Below are 13,013 nucleotides of genomic sequence, written 5' to 3'. Positions count from 1 at the left end.
CACAATAAAAGTCGAAAAACTCGCCTATACACATTTACGATATCTTCGTAGCAATTGAAGCTATTTTCATAGGAAATCCTATATATGTGGCAAAGACAGTATTTCACAATCCGCACAAAAAAAATGATTGCATGATTTCATAGTAAGCCCAAGCTTTGACTTGAAAATTCACTTTATTTTCTGTTCGCAGTACTACTATGTACATCTAAGATTCTTCGTCGCGTATATTTATATTTCAGTAAAATATATTTTTCTTTTTATAACCATCAACGAGAGTGACAGAGGCGTATATTCATTTGGTCAAAACATTTGCTACACCCACAAGGAAGCTTCAAAAATCGCGTAAAGTATAGAAGTTCTTGCCTAATTTCAAAATCTTCTCGTCTGTCCGGCTGTCCGTCTGCCCAACGATGTAGTATTTATGGTAAAAATTCTTTCGTTTACAAAAATGAAAATATCGCATAGAAATTGGCGAAAGGATTTGAAAATGGCCTAAACTGATCAAGAGGCACACCCACATGCCTATGGAACAAAAGCGTTGAGCACTCTGACTTTCCGTTCACAATATACATTTGCAGTTTTATTCTAGGAAAAAAAAAAATTAGTCGCGCACACGCAATATTATAGGGTACGAAAATTTAGTTCTATTCCCTCTTTTTAGTTTTTTTTTTAGGGTCAGGATTATGAGTTTTAAAGTATCGGTAATGACCGACTACATTATTTTCTTACTTTTCCTTAATGAATTTTCACGCACGCCATACCTCTCTACCTTTTGTCTAATATTGTGCGGTCACATCAAGAGTTAACACGCAACAGTAATTCTACCGATTTGATATATTTACTTGATTACGGATTACCAAATTCGACACTATTCGTTTTATTAGGTTTTTAAATCTATGATTATAGCATAATTATTAGTGTAATAATATTGTTATACACGGCAGCACTTTTGACTTATGCACTTTTAAGTTTATACCGATTGATATGCGGTTAATTCAGATAGACCAACCGATCGATTTCCAATTAGTTTCTGAATTCACTTTAGCTTGTCGGTTCGTCTGTTTGTTTTCCTTGGATTCTTGTCTGCAATTCTTCAGATCGGACCACTCTTTCGACGACTTGCCATATAACGCCTTATTTGGAAACTTCATTCTATGAACAACTGTCGGTGGTGTAGAGTATTTAATGATAAACCGTAATCCACTGTAGTGTTTTCGTTTGTTTTTGCCTAAGTACAGAACAACAAATTTTGTTGTTCTTACATATAATTGCCGGAATTATAATAAATATATGTTATGTTAGTGTAAATGTTACTCGCTTGGGCCTTGCTCTCACATCTCTTTAAAACATCTGCAATAATGGCATTTACAAGATGCTTATCATCTCACGAGATAATGATGTTGGAAACCCTAACATCTACTTTTTATAATTATCTAATTCCGATATGAAAAACACTTAAAACTAAAAATATCTTTGCATTCCTGTGGCGATATGAAAGATATATAACAAAAACGAGCATTTTATACATTAACAGGTCACCGATAAAAGAAAGACAGCTACAGACAGATAGATAGATAGATAGATAGATAGATAGATAGATAGATAGACAGACAGACGGACAGACAGATAGACATAGGGAGAGAAAGACAGGGGGAGAGTGAGAGACAAGTTGGGAAATGAGAACATTAACCTTAGCAGGTAAGTATAAGTAGAAGAAAGATACGATGCTTAAGAGCAAAAACTTGGGCAGAGCAGCGGAAAACCTCATAAAAAACTAAAATATATTACAATAATGTGAAAACAAAACAAAAAAACTTTTGAAAAATAAAAAATGTTACAAAAGAATTTTTCGTAATTCAAAAACACGTATATACACTGGAAAAAAGTGCATTATCTTTTCACGCGATTAGTGAGTGGTCGCAAAATCCGTATATATCCGTTCGAAAGCGTTATATATAAGGAAGACAACAATCAGTTTTGAAAATCTCAAGAAAGCATTTGTTGTTATGTGCGTTAAGCTATGCAGGATATTTGAAACTTCCTCCCAGATCCGCGACTAGAAGGCTCGCTCGTATCAAAATGTTTACTTCATTGCAGATCATTACAATTTCAATTAATTACAGAGAGCCTTCGTTACTTTACGATGTAAGATTTTTAATGCTTACTTAACATACCTGTCGTTTCAGTGCACTAAGATGATCACTACACTACACTACACTACCACTAGAATATCTCTTTTTTTCTAAATTCGATAAATCAATTGATCCGAATCGAATCGAATCGTTGCTCCATCCATTCACAACATTACATTTACTATTCTTCCTACGCCTATAATCAATTAGCTGTATATGACGAATATATTCGCTATGATACGTTCATTACTCCTTGTCGGATTACCTCATATTACGTTGTCATTATGATTTGCCGATTTGCCGATGATAATGGATTTTTGTCATTTTTCTCAAGTAAACACCAAGTGCACGGTAAGGAAGTCGGCACAGTTAATTGGTTCAATGAATATTTTATCTACGTAACAACAAATTGATTAATGTCATTTAATGTATTTAAAGTTATATTTATTTATGTATTTTTTACATTAAAACAGATTACAATTTTCACGAATTTCTTTCAGTGTTCTATGCTTAATGCCAAACTTGTTTGAGAACATTTTTGAAATTCTTTTAATTTTAATTTTAGTGACGCGCGCGCGTCGTTGTCTTTTCTCATTAAATTTTCATCAAAATAGATAATACAATTTTTTAGAATATCTATTAAGAAATAAAATTCAAATAAAAATATATAGTTTTTCTCTTGCTAAATATAAAATTAATTGTTTTACATTTACTATATATAAATATTTTTATAATAATAATACAAGAGATTCGATTCGAAATATAAGAAATATTTTGTTTCCCTTATCGCATCTAGAAATACGCAACGCAATAGAATTTCATTTATTTTTATATCCAATAGTTGTGTTGAAATTATAGTTGGAGCTATATCCAAAAAAAAAAATATATATATATATATAGATATGTATGACACTTCATTCAATAAGTTGGTAGGATGACATATAGATGTCGCCAATATTGAGCAATCTGTTTGGTGTAGTTTCAACTATATGCGACATATTAATTATGTTTGTCCGCGGGTCCGTCCGTCTATTCATTGTGTTGTTGACACTATCACGATTACACATGGAGCCATACGCAACAGACTGTGGACGACATCTATATGCCATTCTACGAACTTATTGAATGCTTGAATATAAATATTTAATTATATTTGTCCGCGAGTCCGTCCGACTATTTACTGTGTTGTTGTTGACACTCTCATGGTTACAATTGGAGCCATACCCAACAGATTAATCACTAGTGACGACACACCCGTATGCCATGCTACACACTTATTGAATGATACCTCATATAGATATATACGACAATTTAATTATATCTGCCCTCGAGTCTGTGGGTCTGTTCCTCTGTTCAGTGTGATGATGGCACTCTCGTGATTACAATTGGAGCCACACCCAACAGATTGGTGCTGAAATTTATATGTCATCCTACGAACTTATTGAATGAATGAATATGAATAGGAATATTTAATTGCATTTGTCCGCGAGTCTGTGAGTCTGCCCCTCTATTCATTGTGTTCTTGGCACAATCATGACTACAGCGACTGAGATGGAGAGCTATTATTTGATACAGAAATTTCCATCTAAAACACACGGCCCTTTAGTGTAAAATGTATACAAATATTTTTAGCTTTTGTATCAATTCGATCGAGGCATCGAGCAACAGGAAACCTCGTTCGATCCTTTTGAGAATCAAAGATGTAAAATGTGAAATGTTTTTGGACGCATGTATGCTTGATCTTCTTACTGATCAAATTTCAAAATGCGCCTAAATATATTAACGTATTTTTGTGATTAACTTATGGCTAAGATCGGATAGATAGATAGATAGATAGATAGATAGATAGATAGATAGATATTGATTTCAAGTTTCAAAAAACTTAACATTGAGGTCCTCATAAAAGTGATGACTATGAATGCGTTAAGTAAGAATTAGGCAGAAGCGATTAGATACTCATAATACTTACGATAGGTGTTTTAAGCGAATATAAGATATTTTGTTTTTTAATTTTTTAATACGAAACCTACCTCGACATGTTTTGCAGAGATTTCTGAAGCTAAGGCACATAATTTTATTTGTGTTATTATAAATATTTCTTGTAAATTTTTTATAAGAAAAGTATCTTTTAAAAATCACTTGTTCAATACATTTATGTTTATTTATTTATTTTTTTTTATTTTTTTAAATTTTTTAAAATATTATCTCTGTTAAATATCTAAAGAAACAAACAAAGAAAAGCTGAAGCAAATCAATGCATTTTATGCGTGCGCGCGTCCGTGCGCGCGCTTGTGTCTATGTTGGTTTTCTTAAATGACTTTTCAATATCTCTTCCTAATCCTTGGCCAATGTACGATGTATGCATATTAAATTTAAAACGGATGAAAAAGCAAAAAACAAATTGAAATAAAAAACGTATTCCTTTCCCGTTTATTTATTTACTTTTTCCTGTTTTTATGCGATTTAGCATTTATTCAACCTATCCATCCATATAAGGACGCCTCTTTCTGCATATTGTATACACACCATGCATATGGAATATATATATATATATATATATATGTATGTATGTATATATGTGTACGTATACGTATTTGTTATACTACGTATTCCTGCTGTCTACTTAAAAGACTAAAAATACTTTTTGTTGCTAAAATTAGTTGAAGAAAAATTTTTATTTCCCTTCGCATCAGATAATGAACTCGGCGAAGATTTGAGACATTATTGCAAATTTCATAGCACTTGTTGTTATTGCTTGTGCTTTCATTTGACTTACGTTAAAGCAAGGAAAATAAAGTCCAATGAAAAAATAAAAAAAAAATAAAAAAAAAAAAACATGTATATACATGCACACAACTGATGAAAAAAGTCGTAGAGAAAATGTAGAAATAACGTAGCGTTAGTTAAGCATAAGATCGATAAATTCCAAGTTCCTACTCCTACTGCACTCCTACGTAACATGATTTTTCTTTTCTTTTTTTTTTTTTAAATTATCCGCATTTCAGTCTAACTGAAGGAAGGAATTCGTAAAAAAACATCTCCGCTCGGATTTAAAATTCTGACAGATGTTTTGAAAAAATTCAATAATAACAAGTAACAGTAGTTGGTTAACCTCAAAGTGAATCTTGATTTCTAAGTTCATTACAATGGCTAAGAACCAGTTATACAAATGAGTTTGCTTCAAGGCAATATCAAATTTCAGATTGGTATTTCTTCTACGATAGAGCTCGTGCCCGAGCAGGGTTCCGTTTACTTGGTATAGCGATCGTATATTCTATCGTATTTTGAAAGCGTCAAAAGAGTATATTGAGGTTATACGGAGATGTACAACACCGACAACGACTTGAAATGGACTCGACTTTTAACATACCAGCAATCCAAGCTTATTTACCCATCTTTCCGTTTGTCTGTGTTCGCAATTTTTGAGATCTTTAGTTGAAATTTGATACGTTAAGATGATTTGACCAAAGGACGAACGAGTTGAACAACTACCTTGCCCCCTCCCCATGTAATGCCTGATGTTGAAAAGTCGTTATATGAATACCTTTAGAGTGGTGTAGGGTCGTATTTAATGGTGGGCTGTGTCCCACCATCACAGGCAAATACTTGGGCCAATTAAAATTTTCTTGCACAAGTTGACCTGCTACTCAAAAGATTTTCTTTCTTTATAATAATAAGCAGAGCGTTAGAAAAAGGTCGGGCAGTATTTATATACGTGTAAGCTGAGGATGAAAACATCTTAAATGGGGCGAAAGTTCATTGCAGGTAGGTTATTGCAAAGATGGACAGTGCGGTCAACGACACAAGTCATTATAGTGTGCGCTATGAAGACAACACCAGGGCTAGAGAATGAGAGCTCTGAGCAAGCCAAAAAGTTCTACTAAACAAAGCTACTTTTGTTTGCGAAACAGATTTATTTTTTGGCCTAGAGGTATCTATGCATAAGCGAAACAAAGCTCACAGTATACCGATGTTCAAGGATATTTGCGGCATTAGCCACCGCACCATCACCGTGCATGAGCGCTTGAGTTGAAAGCAAGCCTTGAAAGCTTCTGCCCACGAGGGGTTTGTTAAGTGTTGCGTTAACGTTTAAATTTCTTCTATTGATTTCAAGCGATGCTAATAATTTGCAAAAAAAAAATGTAAAAAAAAAAAAATTATAATCCAATTTTTAACAAGAAGAAGAATAACTTTCATTCTTCCATTGTCTATGCATTGCTAAGATTCGTCTGCATAGGACTTGATGTTAGGGTTTGCCTGCGTTGTTGGCATGATGTTGCTGTTGCACACACGTCACAAGGCGTTTGTTAGATTTTCCAAATATTTGTAAACACGTCGTTCCATGCATTGAGACCCCTATCGGATATATAAATAGTTGACCTTGACTTAACCGCACCAGGTATTCGGCCTATTTACGTTTCGTACGCGAATACAAACGGACTTAAAAATTATGTTTTAAGCAATAGGTTGAGTTTATCTTACCGCCATTCGAAATTCGCATTGAATTGAAAATTCGAAAATCATGCGACTTGTAAACAAAAGATTTCGCTCACAATGGAAATCATTTACAAAGACGGCCGTGTTATGTTTTATGCTTCGACTTGTGCTTGAAACAATGGCCGGCAAAGTGTTGCCAGTGTTGCATAAAATGCTTGTTTCCCAAAAAATAATACACAATATATATATCGATCGCAGATATAATGGGAATATTCAAATTTTCCTCCTAAGTCGAGTATAATTTCTTTCTTTTCTACCAAAAAAAAAAAAAAAAAAAAAAAAAAAAACAAAATCGAAAAAAAAGCCAACAAGTGATGAGTCGTACCGCGAATAATTCGATCTAAACTGCAAATAATTTCTTTCTTTTTTCTATTTTATTTATTTACTTAAAGTTTCATTGATCCATTGCTTCTTGTTCAATGAGATTACAATTGCATTTCATCGATTAGTTATGGTATACGGTGTGGTGTGACTTACGTCAAGAGTACATTTTTTTTTAGTTTTAGTTTTTTTTTTTTTTTTTTGGCAATCGATTCGTTAGAAACTCAAAGAAAAATAAAAATAATTAAAAAAAAAAAAACAATGAAAACAAAAGCAAAAATTAATTTTAAACAGATGTTTGCTTATCGTGAATTAAAAAAAAAATAAAAAAAAAACTTATTGATATTTATTGTTTTCAACAAGTACAAGTAAATCTTTCATAATGTACGCCAATGGAATCTGGATGAAATCAAGTAAAATTTATTTTCGAGCGTATTTTTAACAATAAAATTAAAATCGTGTAAGATTTGAAGAACTGTGGATACACGTATCACTTTCAAATGGCTTTCACTTTCTTAGTGCAGTCTTGAGATCTGAAAAGAGTTATAAAAATGGACGATACTCGAGAACGCATTATATATACATATATATATGTATGCATGTAAAAGACTCAGAATCACTCAAAGGATTCATGTACCTCGATGAACGTTAAAAAAAAATGAGGACAGAGAAAGAGATGAAGAGATGGATACTCAATCGGATGCTCAATTATTATACCTATGACTAAAGCGCTAAGATTTAAACTCGCGAACATTCTCTTGATAGTCGCCACTTAGCTGTTCATGCGGATCGTATATCCCATTTGCGAATATAAAAGTTGTCTTCTCCGCGTACCAACTTAAGAAACTTAATACCCCAGGTGCGAGTGGGCGAGTTTCCCTACGCTGTCTGTATGAATCGATTTACAAATTACGTATATATATATATATCATACGCAATCTCAATTTTTAAATTATTCTCTCAATATTTCAAGAAAAAGAACAGGCGGACGGAATAAGCTCGACTCCAGTCAGAAGGGCTCTGACTTGTGAAAAACACATCACGTTCGTTTCCCAGCCGATATGTAACCGATGTGGAGTAGTAAAAAATCGATCTCTCCAGTTACATATATTTTCCCCATCCTTCTTTCCAACCTATGCATAGGATATAGAAAGAGAGCTTTTTAGCTTTAATTTTAACGCCTCGACGGCACCTCTCTCTGGTATTAAAAAGCCAAGAATATATTTTTTAGCGTAGACAACTAGAGAAATATCTAAACAATAAGCAAATTTTTTATTTACTTCTTAGGGCGTTAGAAATGAAATACATAAATAAAGTAAAACGCTTTCTTCCACGTTAGACACGATCGGAAAGAGGGAATCCAATTATCGAATATTCGCCATAAGATATTAAAACTTATATCCAACTGGCGGTTATAGTTTTATATTATTAATTTTTTTTTTTTTTTTAAGAATTAATTTCATTCTTAATCAATATTAGATGAGATTTTCGAAATCTTTCGAAAACTGTAAACTAAATGATAAAATTAATATATCTTGCTGGAGATTAGGGGTGAATATAAGAAGAAGACAAAATGCTCTTTAGAATAAAGTGAAAAACACATTTTTATGAATATTTTGGCTTTTAATTTATAATAATAAATTATAATAAAAGCGCTTTGTAATCGGATTTGCTTTAAAACATTAAAACGAAAAAAAAAACAAATTTTTTTGAAACTTAATGGAAAATACAAGAGAATCAAGTACAGTCGCGTCATATGTCATTGCCAGATAGAATAGTTGATAAAATTTATAAAAAAAAAAATAAAAAAATCTTTTTGTTAATGTAGCATAACAAGTACAGTGAATTATATGCACAAACAATTATAGAGATTTAGTAAACTTAATAAAACATTTTTTATACCCGCATCTTTGAAGGATGGACGGCCACTTTCCTAATGATTTTCTTTTCTTTTCTTTTTTTTTTTTTGTCCTAAATCTCAGTAATCAGAAGATCTATGAAATGTGAGCGCCTTGCTTTGAGAGTCATTGCATCTGGTTGTCAGTCGATGTTTTATTCAAATTGTTAAAGTCTCATCACTTGGCTGAAGATAAAGCAGTCAGTAGATGTCTCAACAATGTTTTCGATTTCAGTCAGTGGGACTTTCAACGCAGTGGCGCCCATGTACATTTAATTATGATGTGAACGCTTTCACATGTGACTCATTCATTCATTCATTCATTCATTCATTCATTCATTCATTAACTCTAAATCAATATCAAATGCATTTAGTTTTATCTTTTCTATGAAATTTTGTTAATTTACGGATGTCCGAGAAGAATAGATCCAACACACGTATACGTACTTGCTATCAAGCACGTACAAACATATGTACGATAACATAGGTTAATTGTATTGAAAATTGTGCACCAATTCAGAGGGTGTTTCAAAGAGATTGTGCAGAGCGCATAAGTCCTTCTCTTTCCCCTCCTCCCTTCCCCCGGCACTCATCATCAAAAAAAAAAATTCTTATAATCGCATGCGATTTTCTCATTTTCTCATTTCATTTGTGTGCACGTAACTTGCCGTTACGACTTATTAGCATGAATCTTGTCTGCTCATCATCGTCTACTCGCTATATACCATGTATTATATTATAAGAAGAAGATTAAGAAACACATTTTTCGGAATAGTTGATGAGATCTATCTTGTATTATATTGAGATTGCCCTTGAAAAAATTGAATATGTCTTCGTTAGGATTAACGTTAAATACCTAGAATGAATTTCCTTCCTTCCAATCAAAATCGACTTTCGGGATCATGATTTGGAAAGTTTACACTTTTTTCTTTGAACCCCGTTGAATTACCCTAGGGAAAGAACGGGGAAAGACCTCGAGTCAGAAGAGCGCAGTTTACTAGAAGTGTTTAATGCCATAAACCGATATCACTCAATGATAGGCTAAGCGTAGCAAAGCTAGTCCAAAATAAATGTCAATTAATGCCTTAAAAAGAAGAAGAACATCTACAAGTATTTGCAAACTAGAACAGTTTAGAATAATGATCATGCGACAAATGGACGGGGATTTTAAATGAAAGCTGCACTGAACTAATCCTCTATATTCATTTATGTATATTTAATTCTTCTTCTTCTTTTTCTGCTTGTTTTGCAATTCAGTAAATGAGCAACGAAAATTTTACTCAGTGCTCAGCAAAGTGAAAAGGTTCAATGCGTACACAAAGTTCTTTATTTGAACCTTAATAAAGTTATTTAATTAATTAATCTTTTCTTCGTTGTCTAAGTTATATGCTAAAGTTATCTGCGATTCGGCCAATGACAGCTTAAAAACTTTTGTATTACGCTTACGATAACAAAGTTTAAATCGAACCTAATAGGACTACGTTTTTTCCTAAAGCATTGGTAACCATTTCGTAAGCATCCCGCTTATGTCTATCATGCTATAAAGTTTTTATTCAGTTCTCTTGTATTATTGCCATAGAAGCATTGCCAATTAATTTGCGGCGACTCTTTTTCACTTCAGTTATTCGATTATTTTTTTTTTGTAAAGCTAAATGTATTGCTAATGGTATATATATACGCTTTGGGGCTTTAATGTGATTTTAAAGAAATTTTGTGACAAAAAACAAAAATAATAAAATTAATAAACGTGTGAAATATGACTCGTAGAAGCGTAGACTTTGACAAATGACCTAACCTAAAAAAAAAGAAAGTAGTACAAATGAGAAGCTTTGTATTAATCGCTTAAGAATATTTGCAAACCTCGCGATTATATTGCATGCGATTTATAAAAATTAATCAAGATTCCTACAAGCGACAGGGATCTCGATAAAACATTTAATAAACGCGCTTTTCATTTTCTCTTCTTCTTCTTCTCGGGTTAAGACATTTTCCTCATTATTTCAAGCAATTGAGTGCAGACATCGTTGTAAGGTTTAGGACATGTGAACATCTATATATGTGAGAAACACTGTCTAGTCTTAACTTTTGAAAGGCTCCACAAAAAAAAAAAAAAAAAAAAAAAAATTTGGTATTGGATTTTCAAGCGTTGTTGTTTTTTTTTCGCGACAAACGACGATCTTTATTATCTTATGATTATTGGGCGTGATGCATATTCTTACATGTTTCTCTTTTTCTTATTTAAATTAAAAATGCATTGATTTGCGGTATTTTGTTTTCGGGAACTATTTACAATTATTTTGCGTTTCTTTTTTGGTACATTTTTCCTTTGTTCTACAGGCGAAGCGGTTTTCTTTTTTGTTTTTTGCTTTGGTTCTTTTTTTTTTTTTTTTTTGTTTTTTTTTTTTGAACACAAATTTTAGCAATAATAAAAAATGGAAATTTCACATTTATTCCTCTGCTCTACGTTTGTGATCATCACGCAATTAAACATTTCATCACAATTTCGGTTAAAAATTCTCATAATTAATTCACACACTAATAGGATACGAAGTGAAGTAAATTATTGCCATTCATTAATGATTATTTCAACACTTTCGCTTTTCATTCACATTAGCATAAATGAATGATGATGATGATCAAGCGGCAGTAAATATCGTATAAAAAGAAAAATTCCAAAAGCACTCTTTGCAACAATAACAGAAGAAAAAGAACGTCTGGTTACTAAGCATTTATGTATGTATGTACGGATAGTACATTAAAAAAAAAGAAAAGAAAAGTGCGTTACGATATGTAAAAAGAATAAAACAAATAAAAAAAAAAAAAACAATAAAAATAAATAAATAAGAAAACAACAACAAAGGAAGAATTAAATGAGAAGAAATGAGAACAGAAACCGTTTAACGGAATCAAATGACAGAACACAACTGAAGAAGATCGCGCAATTTGAAAATCGCTAAACAGCGTTGAGGCGGCATTAACCGATTCAACGACTTATTCTGTCCAATTGATTGTACAATATACGGCAACAAGATCAATGAGCAAAAGCAAAGCCAAGCAAAGCAAAGCAAAGATGATGATGATGATGATGATGATGATGATGATGATGATTGTTGAGGCATCGCGTTTAACAAATGTGTGCAGAGATAGAGAAATTCTTTAAATGAATAAGAAGAAAATAAACAAAGGGAATCCATTTAGAACTCAAATGAACTCTTTATGGAAATTATAATTCGCGAGAAGAGGTAAAGAGTGCGGTATTACTATATTGCGTCTGTATTATGTACCATTTGTTGCTCTTTTTGGCACTATGCCCAGCATGAACTTAATAAATAACCTCAAAGTGTCCATAGAGAACGAAATTAAGAAAAGGGGGAGATGTGCACACAAATAAGACGCCATAGCATTTATGTAACATTATAGGCCAGTTGAGAAAAAAAAAAAAAAAAAACACGCAAAAAAAAAAAAAAAAAAAAAACATTAAAAAAGTAGGCGAAATTTGTTTTGTTAATTAATTTGAATATTAAGCGCGAATTTTCAAGCGAATCTTTTCGATATCCGTTATCTGTCTACAAAAGATCGATTTACATCAATCCGTCCGTATTCAAAATTATCAAAGAATATGTAAACAACACTACTAATAATGTTTAACGTTTTACACATATGCATATATATATATATATATAAGGCAAATAACTGATATTCTTATTTAAGGTAGGTGAGGTTATTACCGGTCTAAACCCTTTGCGTGTTGAATTGTTGTAGACCAACGCCCAATATAATTGAAAATTTTCAATTGATTTTCAATGATTGTCTTTTTTACATTACAGTCTACTTCATAAGGTGCATTGTTCTGCGTGCATCAAGGAGCAGAGAAGACATTTGTAACTTAGCGAAACACGTGCACATTGTGCCTGAGGATGAATAGCGAAATTGCTGCAGGCAATAACTCTCTGTCTGTCCAGCTGTCCGACCCCACATCACGTGTATATTAAGTGTATCCTCGATAAGCGTGAACAGCGAATCTGTTGCAATAATAAAAATCTTTGTCTACGAATAATTCGAAAGTGTTATACATTCTTGTTTAGCGCGGATGTAGAGATAGATGTAACCGTGTCTACTTGCCACTCTCTCTCTCTCTCTCTCTCTCTCTCTCTCTCTCTCTCTCT

At 32.6% G+C, this 13,013-nt stretch overlaps 1 protein-coding gene and 1 long non-coding RNA gene across 12 annotated transcripts in view; both read right to left on the bottom strand.

Annotated features, from left to right (window-relative positions):
* Positions 1–13,013, bottom strand: part of LOC119645162 — a 106,205-nt gene that overhangs the window by 66,972 nt on the left and 26,220 nt on the right. Inside the window, exon 1 of one of the 11 annotated variants that reach the window (XM_038045140.1) lies at positions 4,163–4,273. The exons of the other annotated variants lie outside the window; for them this stretch is intronic. Within the exon in view, the coding sequence (XP_037901068.1) occupies positions 4,163–4,202 (40 nt within the window). The 5' untranslated portion in view covers positions 4,203–4,273. Of the gene's footprint in view, positions 1–4,162; positions 4,274–13,013 lie in introns of those variants that run through there. 11 annotated transcript variants of the gene reach the window in all.
* LOC119645164 lies at positions 4,319–11,157 on the bottom strand. Its single transcript, XR_005248635.1, has 2 exons — positions 11,067–11,157; positions 4,319–4,350 (listed from the first exon to the last, which is right to left on the bottom strand). It is a non-coding gene; the product is annotated as an uncharacterized LOC119645164 (long non-coding RNA).

This window comes from Glossina fuscipes, unplaced genomic scaffold, assembly GCF_014805625.2.
Source record: "Glossina fuscipes isolate IAEA_lab_2018 unplaced genomic scaffold, Yale_Gfus_2 1, whole genome shotgun sequence".
Lineage (NCBI taxonomy): Eukaryota > Metazoa > Arthropoda > Insecta > Diptera > Glossinidae > Glossina > Glossina fuscipes.
This window is presented reverse-complemented; position numbering and strand designations above follow the sequence as displayed.